The sequence below is a fragment of the Spermophilus citellus genome, assembly GCF_964194105.1.
Source record: "Spermophilus citellus genome assembly, chromosome: 10".
Classification (NCBI taxonomy): Eukaryota; Metazoa; Chordata; class Mammalia; order Rodentia; family Sciuridae; genus Spermophilus; species Spermophilus citellus.
This window is the reverse complement of record NC_138197.1, coordinates 111,389,239-111,410,292: the sequence shown is the minus strand read 5'-3', so window position 1 is coordinate 111,410,292 and position 21,054 is coordinate 111,389,239. Positions and strand designations below refer to the sequence as shown.

Below are 21,054 nucleotides of genomic sequence, written 5' to 3'. Positions count from 1 at the left end.
ACATGAAAAATATTCAACATCACTAGTAATCAGAGAAATGCAAATCAAACCTACACCAAGATTTTATCTCCAGTCAATTGCAATCATCAAGAATACAACTTATAATAAATACTGGTGAAGATGTGGGGAGAATAGGTACATTCACGAGCATTGTTGTATAAATTCATACAACCACTCCAGAAAGCAGTGTGGAGATGCCTCAAAAAATAGGAATAGAACCCCTATATGACCCATCTATCCCATTCATCAGTATATATCCAAAGCACTAAAATCAGCATGCTATAGAGATATAGGTACATCATTTGTTTATAGCAGTGTATCTCAGAATAGTCAAGTTAAGGAACCAACCCAGGTGCCCATCAACACATGCTGGTAAATGAATGGAAATGGAGAATATGCTAAATAAAATGAGTGAGATTCAGAAATTTCATCATCAAATGTTTTCTCTCATATGCAGAAGCTAGACCAAAATAAGGTGGGGAGGTGGGTGGAATTGAGGAATCTGATGAAAATAGGAGAGAGTTCACTGGAGCAGAGGAAGAGGATTGAAGGGAAGTGGGGAGGGAAAGAAGATGAAAGAATTGTAGAATGAAATTGGCCAAATTATGCTATGCATATGTATGAATATACCATAGTTTTATGTGTGTCTATAAAACACTAATTTAAAAAAAACTGAATTAATGGAAGGAATGCCAGTAGAGAAAGGGAACAGGGGGGGATGAATGGAGGAGGGGAGAAAAATGGGAAGTACTGGAAACCTAAGTGAAGCAAAGTATATTCCACATTTGTATTATGTATAGCTATAATGCACTAATAAAAAATGCATACAAGATAATTTGAAAGGCTCTATTATTGTGATTAGTGGTATGAAGGCAGTATGATACTTGGTTTTTATTTATTTTCTTCAGGTATGGATTTTGTGTGAAACCTATCCCTTTCAGTATTTTCAGGACTTTCATAGATGGAATTCCTTCCAATAAAGACACTTCTGTTTCTTATCCTTTTCTTTTTGGCTCTAGAGCCTCTTCCAGATTTGTATCTAATTCCCAACTTTTTATTGTAGGGTTTTATTGGATTCATAAGTAAATTGTCCTTGACCTTCCTTTTCTTACCATCTCACATTTTATATATTTGACTTTTATGTATTTGTATTTGTAGTTTTCTACTTTGATCTCACAGTTTACTTATTAGTATAATAATATTGGTTTATCTAAATTTTATATCTGTGTTAAATTCTAACACTACTATTCCTAATTTTAGAAATTCCGTAAAAGGTAGAGGCTACAGAAACTGTTAATAGTGCAGATGATTGGAAAGAGAAAGATTATTGTTGTACTACAGCTTCTAAAATAGTGCCTGACACATAAACAGTTGTTCAGTAAAGATTTGTTGAATGAATGAATGAATGAATATTTGTGAAGATTAATTATTTAGAAAGTGTCAACAATTATTCATATTGAGCTGAGGCTTTAAAATATTTAGATTTTGGGAGTCTGGAGCTCTAGCCTCTGGGGATAAAATAAAGATAGAACACTTGCCTAGCACACATGAGGCCCTGGGTTTTATACCCAGTACCACAAATAAGAAATAACTAAAAAGAAAGAAAATTTTGATAATATAGGATTATAGTAGATTTGTATGATTTATACTGGTTTCTGCCCACTATTTAGTCACTGAATTTAAATGTTTTTTCGCCCCTTTTATCAGTTTCTTGCCTCTTGTTTACGTTCAGTTTTTTAATCTAAGACATTTGCAATTAGAGTTTACCATTCTAAAACAAAGTTACTTATGCTGCTTTCAGTAGCCAACAGAATAAACAGCCCTTTTGTATGACATTTGAAGTTTATTCCCTGTCACTCACAAAAAACCTGCCTCCCTCTGCTCTATATGTCACATCTTGTTTTTAGAGTAGATTACTTGGTGGCATACCTATTTCACAGTTTATATTTTATTCCTTCCATCTGGAAGGCCTTATTTCTCCTTAATGTTTTTTTTTTAATATTCAGTTTTTAGTTGTAGTTGGACACAATACCTTTATTTTATTTATTTATATGTGATGCTGTGGATCGAACCCAGGGCCTTGCACGTGCTAGGCGAATGCTCCACCACTGAGCCACAACCCCAGCCCCTCCTTAATGCTTTTTTAAAAAAACATTTTTTTAGTAGTAGTTTTATTTACATGCAGTGCTGAGAATGGAACCAAGTGCCTCACATGCTTAAGCAAGCGCTCTACCATTGAGCCACAACCCCAGTCCTCCAATACTTTTTAAAAGGAAGTTTGATGTATGTGGTTAAACTTTTTAAGGCACATGTCCTGATTTATGTCCAGGTGACCCCACCCAGATACTTTTAAAGAAATGCTCACTTTCAGTAGGAAAAACAGTGTTCTTGTCTCCTCATTACAAATAGTATTCAGGTATGGAATACCTTTCTTCCTGGATGGTACTTGCACTCTATAATCTGCTGCCAATTTTTTTTTTTCATTTACACTTGCTTTTTGGTGAGTACTAAATGGGAATAAAATGACCAATAATAACTTCAATTTCTAATTATCAACAGGTAAAAGAACTTAAACATTCAAACAAACTAGAAATAACAGACATCAAACTGGAGGCAGCAAGAGCTAAAAGTGAGCTAGAAAGAGAAAAGAATAAGATTCAAAGTGAATTGGACGGTAATATATGATTCCCCATTGTTTTTACTAGTTTTTCAGACATGAACTCAAATTGTTAATATAGATAAACCTTAATGATTATTTCCAGATTCTCAGATTAATTGGATTTCAACCTTTAAAAGATATGGAATGTTATTGCATGTATGTTGACTGTTAATTCTTTGACCTGACTTTAAAAAAAAAATTGATCATGTGTTGGTATAAGTTATTTGATTAATGTATAAACTAAATAAAACTTTGAAAATGGGATTCTGTCTTTCCTGGGTTTATAATTTTAAATCTATTTTGTCATTATTTTCCGAGGGCATTATAAGTCTAAGACCATAAGGAAGAAAGTTCTAATCCTGGATTTTTAATTTTTTATTTTTTTAAACACTAGATCAGTTATTGAAGCCTAGTTCAGTGTAGTCTTGTTCTTATGGTCCATTCTAATATTCACACGACTCATCAGGATTTCTCAGAATTTGTATGGCTTCTAATTTTGTTTCTTTTTCTTTTTTAGTTGTAAATGGACACAACACCTTTATTTATTTATTTTTATGTGGTGCTGAGAATTGAACCCAGTGCCTCACACGTGCTAGGCAAGCACTCTACCACTGAGTTACAACCCCAGCCGTGGCTTCTAATCTTAGATTTTTCAAATAAGCTGCCCTTGGGGTGTAACTGTGCTTGAGTTGGTCTGTAATTTCAGATGGAGGTTAGATTGAATGCCTATTCTCATTATTAGTTTCTATGTAATTTTGACTTATGATTTTCCTCATTTAAACTAAATTTTCTTAGAAATTTAGATTTGGGGATTCTGGTTTTACTTTGAATTAGATAGGAATTTGCTTTAGTTATTCCATGTATAAATATTGTCTGTTCATCAAGAGGAAGATTTGAAATTCATTGGATAAACTTGAAACTTTCCTTGTTTTTTATATTTCTGCTAGACTCTAGCAATTTTGCTGTAATCTTAGGTTTGAAGGACTTTGTGACTTTTATTTGCTCTGTTTTCAGCCATTTTGTTATGATGCTGTCTTAGGGTTAGTTTACAGAAGTCCTTCAGAGGTGAAGTAACCAAGTGTCTCTGTATATCACACAGGTTGATGATATTTCTAGGTTTAAACATTCAAGTGAATAAATGTTTATTTACCCTTTTGAAAGTTTTTTTTGTATGTATGCATATGTTAAGAAGTAATGGCAGAGAATAAACTCTGAGTTTTAGTCTGTTTCATTCTTATTTTTAGAAAGTTTATCAGTGGCTTAAGGATCTTTGAGAATGTATATCCAGAGAGACTTTCTAATTCTTTTACTCACTTATGAAGGCTATTAATTGTGATTTTTCATCATCGCAATATTAACTATGGTATATTTTTCTCTTTGAAAAATAATAGGATTACAGTCAGACAATGAAATCCTCAAATCAGCTGTTGAATACCACAAAGTGCTATTAGTAGAAAAGGATCGTGAATTAATACGTAAAGTACAAGCTGCCAAGGAAGAAGGTTATCAAAAACTCGTAGTATTACAAGGTGAAAAGTAAGTGCTTAATTACCTTAGTTTGTATTAAATCTTCTTGCACATGGAAACATTTTACTGTAGCATCATCTTTATTGTAGTTCTTGTAACATAATTATCATCTGTTGTTTTAGGCTAGAACTTGAGAACAGATTAGCAGATTTGGAGAAAATGAAATTGGAACATGACGTCTGGAGGCAATCTGAAAAGGATCAGTGTGAAGAGAAATTGCGGGCATCACAGATGGCAGAAGAATCGGCCAGAAGGGAACTTCAGAGTATCAGGTTATGTATACATGTATATTTTTAATTTTTAATTTTGAAATAGTTTCAGAGATAACAAAATGAGGTAAAAATGGCCCAGAGATTTCCCATGCACACTTCACCTTGATTCCCCAAGTATTAACATCTTATATAACCATGATACAGGGGTCAAAACAAATTAACAATATAATCCAGAAATCAAATGTTAGTATTATCAAAAATGTTGGCTTTATTTAAATTTTACCAGTTGTTTCTTTGTGTCTTTTATCTGGTTCAGAATCAATTCCACACATTGCCTTTATGTAATTTCCTTTAATCTGGAACACATTAACACTTTAGTAGAGTGCTTGTTAGTATTTTACACATTGTCTCTCAATTTGGGTTTGTAATACACCTTTAATTTTTTTTAGTTGTAAATGGACAGAATAACTTTATCTATCTATCTATCTATCTATTTATTTTTATGTGGTGCTGAGGATTGAACTCAGTGCCTCACATGTGTGAGGCAAGCACTCTACTACTGAGCTATACCCCCAACCCCTTGTAATACATTGTTTATGAATAAATTCAGGTTATGTATTTTAAATCAAAATTGCACCAAAGTCATGTATCCTCAGTGCACGTATAAAGAAGTTTTTGATTTGTCTTCTTTACTGATTATGTTCACCTTGACCATGTAGTTATCATAGTGTCTGTCAGATTTTTCTTTGATATAATTAGTGTTTTTCCCCTCTGTAATATATAATCATAAGATTTCTCATATAATTTTTTGAGACTATTTAAATATTCTCATTGTACTTTCTCATCAAACATTATTTTATTAATTTTAGCATCTTAACATTACTTTAATATCTGCTAAAGAAGTTACAAATATGAAGAGAGAAAGTCTAGAATAAACTCCATGGTGTTGGGATAGAATTGGAAATATCAATGTAAATTCATGATTATTAATATATATACATATAGAAAAATAAAGAAATGGATGTAATGTGACTTGGGCATACATAAATAAATCTCATCACTCAGTTCACTGAAAGGGCCTAGAAGCAAAGTTTCTCTAGTACCGACAAGCACTCTTATTAGATTAGCTGAGATTTCATTTTCCTATGCCAGCCTCCAATATAAAAATAGCCTTAGAGAAATGGCTAGTAATAGGGCTAGAGAAAAGAAAGTGAAAGGGAAACCTAGATAGGGGATAGGAAAGGTAGCAGAATACAACAATTACCAATAGGGCATTATGTAAAATTGTGGATGTGTAACCGACGTGATTCTGCAATCTGCATTTGGGGTAAAATTGGGGGTTCATAACCCACTTCAATCTAATGTATGAAATATGATATGTCAAGAGCTTTGTAATGTTGTGAACAACCAATAAAAAAAAAAAAAAGATTCATCCAAAAAAAAAAAAAAAGGGAAACCTAGAATATCCTGTGATATCAGACAATAAGGAGAACCTCAAAAGATGGGATTATATCAAAAGGACATAGAATTCAACTTGAAAAAGTCTCCAATTGCCAATTATATAACCCATAGAGGAAAATAAGAATCTGTTAGTCCATACTAGTATAGATATAATATTTAGAGGAGAAGGGAGAAGCTCTTCCTTTCAAATTCCAACTAATAAATGTAGAAAGAATGATGAAAATAAATAGGAAAATCACAATTTAGTAGATATTAAAGTAATGTTTTCTTTATGGTATAATATATCAAGACCACAACTAGGATAAGACAAAATGAATAGCCCAGGATGTAAAATTTAAGGAGTCATTCACTTCCGTGTTCCAGTGTTACACTTATAGGATCCAGGTAACAAGGACTTATATTTTCCATTTGGACCTTCCAGTGTTTGGTGGGTTATTAAAAGCAGGATAAAAACTTGACACTTCTGCCTCCATTTTGCATTTATCTGTTTTTCTCTGAGTCACCTTGGATTCCAGGAACAACATGTCTAATACATAAACATCTTGTATGAGTATAAACTATCCCTTGGGGCAATAGCAGCTTTCTTATCTATTATGAGCAGGGTCCCCTTTTCTGAGTCCTGAGATAATGATTAACCACAGTTTGATGAAGACTGTTTGACTGTTCCTATATCTGGACCCCCTTGTCTGTATAATTGGAAGCTCATGTCAGTAACACCATAGACAGAGGTAAGGAAGTAGGTCTCCTTGTCTTCCTGGTATAGCTATAATGATTAAAGCTCCTTTCTTGCACTTGCCATTGCTCTTTCAGTGTGGTTTTTGGTGCAAGTGGCTGGATCTCATTTGCTGGTATTACTAGAGTCAAGCCTCTGGTACAGGATTCTGTTAACAGTCTCAGAGTGAGTATCTCAAATTTCATACTCTGAGCATTTCACTTGCCTTGCTCTAGTCTTATTGCTGTAGTATATGATCAATTTTTATGAGTGTTACATAGCATATGGAAAGAAAGAGTACAGTAGGTTATGTTACATCCTGACAGATAAGTTGAAAATGTCTTTAATATACCTAATAACAGGGCTGGGGTTGTGGCTTAGTAGTAGAGTGCTCACCTAGCACACGTGAGGCACTGGGTTTGATCTTCAGCACCACATAAAAATTAAATGAAGATATTGTGTCCACCTATAACTAAAAAATAAATATCTAAAAATATATATACCTAATAACCATACACTGCAGAGTATTAGTTTGTTTACTCTTGTGATCCCATGGCAAACTAGGACCTATAGCTTGCTGCCCCTGAGCAAACATTGTGAGAAAGTATCTTTCATTATATATTGCTAGGCTGGGAAAAGATCAAAATTCAAAATTTGAAGTACAGGTTCTAGAGATTGCATATAGCTTTTACACCATTATGAATTTGAAAAATTCTAAGTTCAAATCATTTTAATAACAGGAACCAACTGTTATTATTTCCATTTGCTTGGTATAACTTTGTCCTCTGTTTCTAAATTTTCTGAATCATTTTGTTTTTTAAATATGTATTTTCTATATAGCATAGAGTCTGGTCTTGCTTTGTGAGCCAAATGGGAGATTTTTTTTTATTTTAATGGGTGAGTTAAGACCATTCATATGCAGTGAACACTTGCTGGGTTTTGATATCCCTTACACCCCCCTGCCTTTTTACTTATATAGTTGTTTTGAAATTTGGGCATTTTCTGTCTTCCATTTATGCTAAGGGGTGGTTCTGTATGACTTTATTTGTTTTCCTATCTTTTCTGAATTATTTTTGTAAAATAAATGGATAATAGAGCTAGAGCATCTGTCCTTATTTTTAGTACCTTCCCTTTATCTTTTAATTCAAAAATCTTAATGACTTTGCTAATTTTATAAATTAAAGTTGAGTAACTGTCATGAGTCATCCATGGGCTGTGTATGGACTGTGTTGTGCATAGTAGCCTCAAAAGGGGATAAGTCTGGAATTGGGAACTTCCCGTGACACCCACCACAGGGATTGACCACCTGATGCAAGTGAACTTCCCTCTCAAGCTCTGCCAAAGATCCCACCCAGCACTTGAGTGTGACCTGAGAAGATGACAATCAACCTGCAAGACTCTGCCCTTGAAACCTTATTCCTGCCTTTCCTGTACCCCCCTTAAATAAACCACCAGAGCCATATTTTCTTTCTTTAGTTACAGAGACCATATGGATTAGATCTATCAGAGGCTTCACATTTGTAAATATATTTCTGAATATTTGTGTTTTGTTATTCACTAATTATTTGAGACTTAAGTTTTAAGGTGGCTTCCATTCTCCCTGGCAGGAAGAACTCCCCAATGAGACACTGGCCATTGTCCCTATTAAGTGATTTTTAAAAATCATACTTATTAAGTTGTTGGTTATATTTTGAGGCAAATTTCTTGATCCACATTACTTAAGAAAAAACCGCTTCAGGCAGTGGTGTATCTATTACTTATGTTGGGTTTAATGCGAATCGTTGTTGGCTTCCATTCTAGAATCATAAATCTGTAATGGATTTGAAAGTTAATCTTGCCTACCCCTTCACTTTTAGGTAGGTATATTATTTAACTATTCAGGACAGATTGTTTTAAATTTCCACCCTCCCCAAGAACCCCACTCTAATATTTTACCTCATCATGATTGCACAGTTTGGCCATTTAGAATCATTTCTGTTTCTTCTGCTTTGCATTTCTGTTGCTATAGTGATATAATGTTCAGCATTTTGTCATTGCTTGAAAACAATAGTGGACTTTATTCTTTTGTTTTTTGGGCTTTTAAAAATGTAGCTGGGTGTGGTAGTGAACAACTATAATCCTAACCACTTGAGAAACTGACATAGGAGAATTGCAAGTTTGATGCCAACTGGAAAATTTAGGGAGACAGTTTAAAATAAACAAAGGCCTGGAGATATATAGCTAAGTGACAAAGTGCTTGCCTAACATGTGCGAGACCTTGGGTTCGATCCCCAGTATTGCCCCTTGGCCAAAATATATGTATATGTAAAACAGCTTTCATTCCTTAACTTTTCTTTAATATGGTATTTTCTGTTAGTCACTTTGATAATTTATCTTTGATTCCTCTTCATTTTCTGCAGATCATTTATACATATAATATGTAAATGATCCCCAACATAAGGACATAGTAACCAATATAAAATCTAGCAGTAATTTACAAGATTTGCCTGAGTTTAAAAATTAAAAATTTCTACAATCATGGTGTTTCTTCCATAGTAGTTCTGATTTGATTATTTATAAATCATTCATTAAAATAATCATAATAGCTGGGCATGGTGGTGCACACTTGTAATCCCAGCAATTTGGAGGGGGAGGCAGGAGGATTGCAGGTTTAAGGCTAGCCTCAGAAATTTAGCAAGACCTCATCTACTTAGCAAGACCCTGTCTAAAAATAAAAAGGACTGGGGGTGTGGCTCAGTGGTAAAGCACACCTGGGTTCAATTTCTAGTGCCAAAGTATTAATCATAATTGTATCACTTGGAGTCTGATTGGTCAGAGACTGTGAACCAAAGATCTTGCTAAGGAAATGAAAAGTATAAATAATATGAAGCAGGGGTATCCTTTTACTCCCAATTAACGATATCTATGATAAGTAGATATTCTAAAGCAATGATTAACATATTAGTTATATATTAGTCTTTTGTTTACCTAAGTGGTTTCTTCACCATTAGCCTATTATAACAATTTATTATAAAAATAATAAATTTATTTTTACAAAAATATTTTGTATTTCATAAGGATGCTTCACTGTACTTTTTTTCATTTTGTGAAGTTTGTAAATTTACCTATAAATTAACAATGCGAAAATTATAACAATTTAAATATTAACAAAGTATGAAGTCAAATTTTGGTAATGGTAGCAATCCTACTCCTTGGCTGACATAGATTGTAGAAAGGACAGGAATTGTGCTGTTCTTTTGGACACTTGGATCTGGAACTCAAATGTGACCAGAGTGCCTTCTTCCCTTCTTCTTCCTTCTCCTCCTTTCTTCTATTTGTCTGTCTCTGATGTGTGCTTTTTTCCTACTATTTCCTTTGTGAGGCTAAGACAGTATATTGAGACCAAAGAACACATTATTACTTGCTTTGTTAGCTTTGCTTCGTTGTGACCAAAATACCCGACAGAAACAACTTAGAGGATGGTAATTTTATTTTGGTTCATGGTTGTAGTCCATGGTCTAACTCCACTGGATGTGAGGAAAAAGATCATGGCTGAAAGACATAGTGGAGGAAAACTGCTCAGTTCATGGCAGCTGGAAAGGGGAGAGAGATAACATCTAAGCGGCCTGGGAGAAGATAAACCTACTTGGACCTACTTCCTCTAACTAGGACCCACTTCCTCTAACTAGGACCCACTTCCTAATAGTACATCCAGCTATCAGTGATACCTGATGGAGATTGGATCTTGAGGGCTCTGACCTAATCAGCAGTCTCCATCCCATTTGACACTTGTTGTATTGGGGACCATGCTTCCAATACAGGAGTCTTTTGGAGGGCATTCCAGACCCAAACCATAACACTTAATCAATTCAAGTAACCTATCACTGTGACAAAGGGAATCAGGCACCCTGGCTCAGCCAGATTATATGCCTGTTTGTGGTGGTGGGGAGGAGGCATTAAGTGATATGCAGTTTGATATCAGAAGTAGAGAGGAGGTGTTTAGGGGAAATAATAGCAATAATCATCCAAGGGAAAGAGAACTTGATCATTTAAGAAATCCTGTAGAAAATGCCTCTTAATTTACCTTTTGTATGGCTTAAAGCCAGCACACACTATTTCATTTGAGGCATTCTAATTTTTCTTAAGAATTTTTTAAACATTTTTATTTCATCAGTTTGAATTTTTTTTCTGCCTATAGTGGATATTTATTTGCCCCCTTTCTTTAAAAAAATCATTTAATATGTCCTCCTATTTCTACACTATCTTGATGAGGATTTTGTTGTATGTCATTTAAATAGGGAGCAGGAGACTTACAGTTGGCCATCTAGACAAGTTTTCTCCTAAAATTTGAACTATAAAATAAGTGATAGAAGTAGCTATGTGATAGCATATGAAGGACCAGGTGATTCTTGTTGCACTTATGTGCCAGCGATTCCTATCCATTACTGTATTCTGCTTATGGTACTCTTGTTTTGTTTTGATTCAGTGGGCTCCTGTTCTTCTAAGACAGTCTCTTTTTTTTTTTTTTTTTGTAAATAATAGCCAATTTCCAGTGCTTACAAGCAGGAAACTTATTTTCAGAAGATTGTTAGAAGAAGGCAACTGCCATTCTTAAGAGACTTGATCTAGGAATCTGTGACAATAGATTATTACAAATATGACTTCTCTCCCTTGCCATATTGTGTTGTTTCCCCTTGATAATGGAGACTAGCATCAAATAAAGGCAAGAGGTTACACTAGAGCCTTCACTGCTCAATAGGATATTAGGAGCTGCCCTGGATGCAGGCGCCTATTTAAGCCCTGATGCACCAGGTTCTGAACAATTATTTTCCTCAATCTGGCATGGTAGTGCCAGGTTGTAGTAACTTGGGTGTTACCCCAGCTCGGATAACAAGGCATGGCTCCAGGAGTAGGATTCACCTGCTGGGGTTGAGATACCCTCACCTGTTCCTTTGTAATCCTACCCCTTTGCCTTTTTTGGGATAGAATGTTCCATGGAACCTCCCCTTGTGTGTCCCCCATATAAGAATAAAGAATTCCAGTGGCTAGCTCTCTTTCCATGGACCCTTAAGGTCAGAGAGCTGTCTTGGATTTTGAAAAGGTACTTCTGTTTGTTTACGTGCTTTCTTTGTCATTTTCTTAAGTTATTGGAATAGTCAGATTTTTGTGAACCCAGCATTAGGTCGTCAGCTAGGATAGATGGTGATAATAGGGTATCGCTAGGCACATATAATTATTTAAATTTAAGTTAATTAAAATTTTAAGAGATTAAAAATTAACTTCCTTAGTCATGCTAGCTACATTTAAAATGTACTATAGCAATACGTAGTTAGTGTCATATTGAAAAGTGCAGATTATAGAACATTTCCACCATTGCAGAAAACTATCAGACAGCATTGTTGGACTGTTAAGGGTAGGGATTCTATCTTTGTTATTTACCAATGAATCTATAACACTTAGAACTGGGCTCAGCATTCATAGGCTCTCATTAAATATCTGTTGAATGGTGAAAAAGCACTATCAGCTGCATGCCAGGATTATCACAGTTGACTATACTTTGAAGGAGCTTGAAATAGTTCCATCCTATTCCAAAGTTTCTAGGTAAAATCTCCCATAGTTTTATTCTCTTTTAATTTGGCCCTCCATTCTACCTCCTATTTCTTTTCCATAATTATTTTTAAAGTACAGTGTACATACCTTATCATTTCTTATCCCCAAACTACTCATCCTTTATTTTCTGATTTCTCCCCACCACTTCCTCAGTAGAAGCTCTCCTTTAATAGCAGCCTCTGTTGTAGCCTTCAGAATCCTTATTGTGCTATCAAGAAATGTTTTGTGATTCAACTTTTTTTTTTTAATGAAACCTCACTGAATCTGATTTTCTCCTAATGGCATGGAACCCAGAATCCCTTTTAAGTAGAAATTATTTTTCTTTGTGCAACAAAGAACTACAAGGGACATCAGCATTTATAAACCTTACTCTTGCTTTCAGATGATTATTTGACTAACCATGGTTAAAATGTTTTTCTTTTGATATTTGTTGCTTCTAGGTTGTCCCTGTCTTTTTTCTTTGTCGTTTACTGATCTACTAGATATTCCTCAATAATCTCTGAGGTCTTTGCTATCTGTCTCAACTTTTCTCTATTTTTCTATCTTGCCATCTTTCTTAGTGTCTGCACATTTGTTTTGTTGGGCTATTCAACCCTTAGACTTACAGTTTATCATAGCTTCATGCTAGCATTTTATGTTTGTTTATCTACTAGAACCATTTACTTCAAAGGCATCAATATCTTTCTCTTTCCCAGTTCATTCTCACTGAAGATACTGAAACAGGTAGTCCTCATGCTTTTTTTTTTTTTCCATTCAGTTTATTAATCTGGCTCTCTTGCCTCCTTTTAGTTTAGAAACTGCAGCTCAATTGTGTTCCCATTTGTATATAAGCAAAGGCTATTAGATATGAATTCTTTCACCTTCTTGCTACCTTAGAATTTCAATATCTTTATCTCTTTTTATTCTCACTTCCCTTTCCATTATACTAAAAATATTCTTTCCCCTTTACTTCTAAGTGAGCCATTTCATTAATCCATTTCCATTGTTTTCTTTGAGGTCTTGCTCTATCATTTTCTCCTCTTCATCTTTATTTTATCTTTAATTTCTCCATTTGAAGACTGTTACTTTGCTTTCAAGGTCTGGTTATAATTGCATCTCTTTTAAACAGCCCTAACTGTTCCCTTACCTGAGTTTTATTTCTTGTTGATTGACCAGATATATCCAAATTCTTGACCTGGACTCAACAATCTTCTGTCTTCTGTTTTCATCATGATTTTGTAGAAAATAACTCTTACAAACTCAGTAACCTTAAAGCACCTTGTTAATAACATTCAGGAATATTTAATGGAGGAAATGCCCCCAAAGTTTGAGAACAATAGCATAGCTAGAATTATGAAATAAGAAGGTTATTGGTACTGACAAAGGAACAAGAGGGGCTGGGGATGTGGCTCAATCGGTAGCGCGCTCACCTGGCATGCGTGCGGCCAGGGTTCGATCCTCAGCACCACATACAAACAAAGATGTTGTGTCCGCCGAAAATTAAAAAATAAATATTAAAAAAAAAATTTCTCTCTCTCTCTCTCTCTCTCTCTCTCTCTCTCTCTCTCTCTCTCTAAAAAAAAAAGGAACAAGAGGAAGAGCAGGACTAACCATCTTTTTAGACTCGTTGTTTTGGGCATTTATATGTAAATATATCAAAAGTAGTTGGTCATATTTTCAAGATTCTTTCATGTTCTATCTGTCTTACTAATTCAGGATTTGAGTTGATTCATTTAGTCTTTCAGCAGATATTGAAATCATACTGTATTCAATGCATAGCCCTAGGCTTTTTTCTTTTTTTGTATCAGGAATTAAATCCAGGGGTGCTTAACCACTGAGCCATATCCCAAGCCCTTCTTATTTATGTATTAATTAATTTATTTATTTTTAAATTTTGAGACAGGGTCTCATTAAGTTTCTTAGGTCCTCACCCTCCAGAGCCACTAGGATTATAGGTGTGTGCCACTGTGCCCAGCTACCAGTAGACTCTAAAGAGTATTATGGTCCCAATTCTGATTGGGCAGATCAGATGTGCTGCTAAAGTCAAGTTATAAATGACTACGGCCAAAAGAATTATATTTGAAAGGAATTTTTAAAAGGAGAAGGTTGAGGGGCCCAGTCTACCAAACCTAATTAGCATAAAATTTTCTCTACAACATTGGTCATTTGGTCACCAGAAGGTTATGATTGAGCATGTATCATTTGTTTAGAAGAGAATGCAGTATTGGTCCTCTTCAAATGTCCATTTGTTTTGGATAAAAAACTCATTAGATATTTTATAGAATTCAGTATGGTGATCTTCATTAGATAATTTTCTTTTAAATCTGTTAGCCCTGGTATAAAGTAGCAGTGTTTCTGATAGCATTGATAAATTATAGAACTTTTAAGTTGTATGGATCTGAGGTAGCTTTTCCTAAACTGAACTACTTTTTTCTGATGACTTGACAACACATTCTACACTTTTCCACTGAAGGCCAGTTGTTCAGGCTGTTCTCTATGTTTATTAAAATCTTACTAATCAGATTTTGTCTCCCTGTAGTATTCCCTGGTACCTTTGGACAAACTTGATATCTCATCCTTGCTATACTCATAGTTTTCCACTGCAAAAAAAGTAATCTGTGTTTAAATTTTAGTAATATGTAAACACTGCCTAGCTGCCTGGAATCTATGATTGAATCTATTACTTTTGTTTTTTATTTTTTGGTATCAGGGATTGAATCCAGGGGTGCTTAACCACTGAGCTACATCCCCATCCTTTTTAAAATATATATATTTTAATTAGGGACAGGGTCTCGCTGAATTGCTCAGGGCCTCAATAAATTGCTGAGGCTGGCTTTGAACTCAGGAGCCTCTTGCCTCAGCCTCTTAGCTGCTGGGATTATAGGTGTGTGCTACCTCCCTGGCTTTGGATCTACCACTTTGCATAACACAATACCTGGTATCAAACAGGCATTTGATATAATTTATTGTCTAATTCAGTGAAATAATAAACTGTGTGTGGATGTGTAATATCTTTTGATGGGTTGTGGTTTTTAGGTTAAAACTTCAACAACAAATTGTGAATATTGAAAATGCAGAGAAAGAAAAAAGTGAAAATTCTGATCTGAAACAGGTATGATTTTTATTTTGCTTTTATTTATTGATTTATTTTGTTATGGTACTAGAAATTAAATCCAAGGGTGCTCTTACCACTGAGTTATATCCCTAATTCTTTTTATTTTTTATTTTGAAACAAGGCATCACTAATTTGTTGAGGGTCTCACTAAGTTGCTGAGACTTCCCTCAAATTTGTAGTTCTCCTGCAAGTCTCTGGGATTACAGGAGTGTGCCCCACCCCTACTCCATGCCTTGCTTGCTTTTTTTTTTTTTTTAGGTGCTTCTTTAAGTTGTTGTTTTGCATAATTATTGGAATTTTGCATATCACATTTATGATAATCTAATTAGCACAGTCCATAACATTGATGTTGATGTGTAAAGATAAAGTGTTTCAGCTTCTCTGTTGTAATTGAGTAAGCTTATTTTCTGACTGCTGTTTTTTTTGATATATTTGCGTGCTGTAGCTCATAACAATTCTTTTAAAAATCAAGAAGACATTATTTTGATATCTGGAATTTTAAAAATTGCCTAGAAAGATTATTCATTTTTAAGTTAATTGAATAATTGGTTTGTAACTTTGTATTTAATCCATAAAGTACTTCTTGCTATTCTCCCTATGAAATCTAAGTTGTATTTATATGGAAAGAAATGTGTATTTTAATTAAATTTATTTGGGTTCAGGAAAAAGATTACATATGGTTGGGTAAAACATGGGAGAGTATTCTCTTCCAAATTCCATTTTATTTTTTGTTTAAAAAAACTTTTTCCTACTGATTATGAAATAGTGAGTATTCTACTTTTAAGGTTTATCTTGCCTATTAGCTGGTACTGCTTTGCATGTGCAGTTACAGCTTCTGAGCCTTAACTAGGAGGGCATAACGTTTGATTCTCCAAGAGAGAAGTTATATAGTATCCTTGGCATTGGGGTTTCTGTCATCCTACAATATATGGAGATATTAAGTTCTTTGAAGTTTGCTTATTCATGTAACTATGACATAGATTTAATGTTTGCCACTCCTGTTAAAAAAGTAAAAAGTTCCACATGAAGGTATTCATTCCAGAATATAATCTGAGACCTTTATTCTGCTAACAAATTACTCTATGGACATACATAATCCTATCGTACTTGACTTTGCTGCCATTGGAAAGTAATAGGATTGTTACCCATTTAATTTATTGCATAAAAAGAATCTTATTTCTTTTAACTCTTGAATCTCAGGATGGGTTCTTTTGATCCCTGTCTCTTGATTATTTGCTCTAAAGTATCTCAGAGAATGGCTAAAAGAGGTAAATGGGGGGAAAAAAAAGAAAAATGAGAATTTCTTAATTTTATTGGCAAAATAGCATGTGGATAGATATAACTATCCCAAGTGAAAACTATTAGATATAACTTAGAAGCAATTTGAGTTTTTCTAGCCTTTTTGTTATGTCATTATCCACTTTTCTTGAGGAAAAAATATTCCCAGGTGAAGGTAAATTAGGATGGAATAAAGGCCTTGGGTGACATTATATGATTTGAAATGTGGCTCTAGAGGCCAAGGAATCCCTAACCATTCATTAGATTTCTCAGATCTTCTTCTGCTTTACACTGGGCATGTAGAATAATTGGAAATCATTTTAAAATAAGGTGAGAACAACCCTTCCTATGTTTACTCAACAATTCTTGACTGCTCAGAGAGCAAGCCTCCTATAAGGGTAGTATGTGGGAAGGGGGAACAACTACTTTCCCAGTTGACTTGTTTTTTTTTTTTTTTGTTTTGTTTTGTTTTTTAAATTTTTATTTTTTAGGTATAGATGGACACAACACAATGCCTTTAATGCCTTTATTTTTATGTGGTGCTGAGGATTGAACCCAGGTCCAGCCCCTGCTAGGCGAGCGCTCTACTGCTGAGCCACAATCCCAGCCCAGTTGACTTGTTTTTAAAGTTGGTTCTTTTCCTAGAAAGCTAGGGAAAAACTAGAGTCAAAGGAGACTTTACATTCTCTTTTTTCCTTGTTCTTCTTGCTAACCCTTCTTCCCACTTGTGCTTTGTTTATTGTGGGAACAAAATGAGGAACTCAGTGACTAGGGAATATATGATTAGTGGTAGTCTCTAATTATAGTAAGAAATTATCCTAACTGCTGCTATTTATTATTTCATTTAAGGGGCATCTTTGTCGGCATACCAGCTGGGTGGGACATTTGTGATGGTGAAATGCTTAGTATACTCCACTTTTCAGACCTTACTGCATTTGCTTAGTGGCCATATGTTTCACTTTTTTGTTTTCTTTTAAGCAAATCAGTAGCTTGCAGATCCAGGTGACCTCACTGGCACAGTCAGAGAATGACTTGCTGAATTCAAACCAAATGCTGAAGGAAATGGTGGAGAGATTAAAACAAGAATGCCGAAATTTAAGAAGCCAAGCTGAAAAAGTGCAAGTAGAAGTTGAAAAGTAGAGTTTGCTTTTTTTTTGTACAAACTATTTTTTCTTTTTGGCATATAATACATAGTTATTTCAGTGATAATTAATTCCAATGTTGAATGTGTTTGTATTTAGTTATAAGTACCTCTTGGTGTAGTGTACATTTGTCTCAGGTAACATACTCTGTAAATTGAGCTTTATAGATTTTTTAATTATTTAGAAGAAAATTTTAAAATCCTTCCTGAGCACAGTATTCTGAAAACTCTTGAAAGAAATGATCCTCTTATTTTTTGAGCAAACCAAAACAGTTTTCTCAAATAACCAAAGAACAGATGAGTTGATTGTGGGGTTGCTATTTTTGTGTGTTCTCAAAACTTCTTAGTATTAGAACTAGTTTTGGATTTTCCCTCTGAAAAGCTAATTTATTTGTTTATATTTTTTGACCTTGAAATTTGTTAATAGTAGTGTAGTAGACAGGGGAAAATTATTTTGGTTGTATTCAAGACTTTATGTTCTCTGGAACATTTTAATATGTGGTAGAATAGACCTGGGGAATGTGACTCGGTGGTAGAGCACATACCCAGCATGCACAAGTCCCTAGGTTTGATCCCCATGAAAGTAATGAGTAAGTAGGTAGGTCGGTAGGATAAAATATTATAGTACTTTGTATTTGCTTTGTCTTTATAACAAAAACATGTTATTATAGATGTTTATTTCTATCTATAAAACATTTTTTTTTCAAATTTGTTCTTCTAAAGTCAGTCTTACCAAGTAAAGCTTCTATTTTCCTTCAGTTTTTCTGTTCTTTCATATTTTAAGGCTCATCCAAGGTTTCATATATTAGGTTGAATTTCAGGAAAAGGAAGTAAGAAAGGTGCATGTCCATATGTGTTATAACATTCCTGAGGGTCTTATTTTTCTTTTATTTTTCAAAAAAAATAGAAATTGGTGTCTTGAAATTCTCAAGTGTTTGTAATGAGCTTAAGAACCCTAATGACAAGCATAACTAGCAAATTTAAGTAATTTGTTGTTGTTTTCTGGCTATTATTCATAGAATAGTTGTAGAAGAAAATAACTGGACTACAGATGAATAGAGTATAATTTTAGTTCCGACTAGCATACTTAAAATCTGTATGACCTTAGACAAGTAATCTTACTTATCATGGTTTATTATTTCTTATTTGTATTACTTATAAAAGGATATTAAAAATCATATAAAGGATAAAGAATAGCTTTAGGAGTACAAATTTTAATAATGTTACCTTAAACTGTCATTGGTTTGAATTTTACCGTATCCAGAAAACACACCACACAAAGACTTGATTCCAGGCTGATTTTTTTGGTACTGGGGATTGAACTCCGGGACACTCAACTACTGAGCCACATCCCCAGCCAATTTTGTATTTTATTAGAGACAGGGTCTCATTGAGTTGCTTAGTGCCTCTTGCTGAGGCTGGCTTTGAACCCAGGATCCTCCTGTCTCAGCTTCCCAACCTGCTGAGATTACAGGGGTGTGCCACTGTGACCAGCTCTAGGCTGATTTTTACAAGCTTCATTAGGTCCAATTTTTATTACTTGGTGGTCTTTGTAGTTTAGACCTGGTTATCAGGCATTTTTCCTGCCATTAATTAGATATGAGTTCTTACATCAGTTAATCACCTACTGTAAACCTAGTTCCTCATATATAAAAAAGACATGACAAGTACTTAATTAGAAGTACAGTGACTGATTTGTAAGAAATGCTCTGTGATGTTAATGTTAGCAAATGTGTGACCAAATAGTAGTGCCTGTAGTTAGAAAAGTAGGGATATCATCAGGCAGGTAATACCTATTTAACCTTAAGCATTTATACTAACTTTCATGTTTTTGCATACATTTATTTTTCTGACAGGACATTGGAAGAAAAACAAATACTGTGGTTGGAAGAAAAGCATAAGCTTCATGCACGTATCACAGACAAAGAAGAAAAGTATAATCAAGCTAAAGAGAAACTACAGCGTGCTGCCATTGCTCAGAAAAAGGCAGGTGGTTCTTATTAAAATGATTTCTATAGAGTAAAACAACTATTTTAGAGTAAAATGTAAAATTAAAGCTGAGATTTTAGTGACATGCTTAATTTGATATTTAAATATTACATTTCACTGTCAACCTTGCAGAGGTAAAATGGGAAAATCTAAACCATCCAGCAGGTTTACTTGTGAATTTTGTTTGAGCTGACAGGTATTTTCCCACAGAGATGATATTTTTTTAAATCAATAAAACCTTCCAGGTCAATCCATACAAGTCTTAATTCAACTCATTCTCCTTTAAAGTTATAATGTGAATAGGCTTGTTTCACCTATGCCTAACTAATATCTATAATATTGCTTCTGTGGTTAAAAGCCTTTTTTGTTTCCAACTCAAAAATTAGGGGCAAGTATCTTCATGCCCTAGCTGTAGGGCCTAGGACTCTTCATAGTTTCTGAAACAGCTACACTATTTCCACTTTGATCCTTTTAAAAATTTTACCTCTGCAGGCATACTTTTCTCTAGAAACTAAAAGGCTTTCTTTTTTGGAAATAGTCTAGGGTATCCTGAAAATCATGTAGCCAGATATTTTCATATAAGTCAGTGGTTTATAACGTTTTTCTACTTCAGTAAACCCAAGGAATGTAGCAGTTTCCATCAGTAACAGTGACTCATTGGCAGTGATTTAGCAGTTGTTTTTAACAGAGTCTGGCTGTGAGGAGGGACAGGGTAGTGGATGTACATGTGTGTGTTTGATATGTTTCCACTTAATAAGTTCTCTTTTTAGAAATGTTGGTTATGAGGAGGAGAATAACTGAGATGAGAGAAAGATAATCCTAGGTGTACTAGTATCATAATAGCTGTGTTTTTTGGAAAAGTTAATTGTTCAGATTTGAATAAGAGGAAATAACTAGATCATTATATTCCGATTTGGAAGTCCAGGACACTGTTCCTAGCAATCATTTTGTTATTGGGGTAAATGTCAAATGTGATTGACAGTTGGAGGGATAAATGAGTAGTCACTACTTCACTGTCCCAGCTACTGATATTTTCTCCTTCCATAATGCTAAAAGTAGTAAAACATTGAGATTAGAAAAACATTTTTTATTTTACAAGAATCCCAATGTTTTGTATCCTTTATGCCACTTTTATTGCCTTTTGTCCATGTGAGTACTGAAAAGCATGTGGGTGTTAGGATTTCAGTACTTTTTTTAATGACTTGTGACAGTCTCAGAAATTCTACTTACGCTTCCTTGCACTGTGAAGCCTAGGCACATCTGAAGCTAAATTTCAGCCAGAAAATTCTAGAAGTAATAGGAGCTGGTTTCCCCCCTACACACACAGATAAACTTTCATGTTGAAGTTTTAGGGATAAGTGTCTTAGAAATCAAATCCTAATTATTGTGGTT

General features: G+C 34.4%; 1 protein-coding gene across 10 annotated transcripts in view; it reads left to right on the top strand.

Moving 5' to 3' along the window:
- The window catches only part of CEP83 (centrosomal protein 83), a 122,989-nt gene that overhangs the window by 82,973 nt on the left and 18,962 nt on the right, over nt 1-21,054 (top strand). For 6 of the 10 annotated variants that reach the window (XM_081309492.1, XM_081309495.1, XM_081309489.1 and 3 more), the window contains 6 exons: nt 2,560-2,674; nt 4,051-4,195; nt 4,309-4,458; nt 15,176-15,251; nt 17,511-17,668; nt 19,530-19,686. In XM_081309492.1, coding sequence (XP_081165618.1) covers nt 2,560-2,674; nt 4,051-4,195; nt 4,309-4,458; nt 15,176-15,251; nt 17,511-17,668; nt 19,530-19,677 — 792 coding nt within the window. In that variant the 3' untranslated portion in view covers nt 19,678-19,686. Of the gene's footprint in view, nt 1-2,559; nt 2,675-4,050; nt 4,196-4,308; nt 4,459-6,669; nt 6,758-8,371; nt 8,593-15,175; nt 15,252-17,510; nt 17,669-19,529; nt 19,687-21,054 lie in introns of those variants that run through there. The other 4 variants (XM_081309487.1, XM_081309491.1, XM_081309494.1 and 1 more) reach the window with 4 other exon arrangements.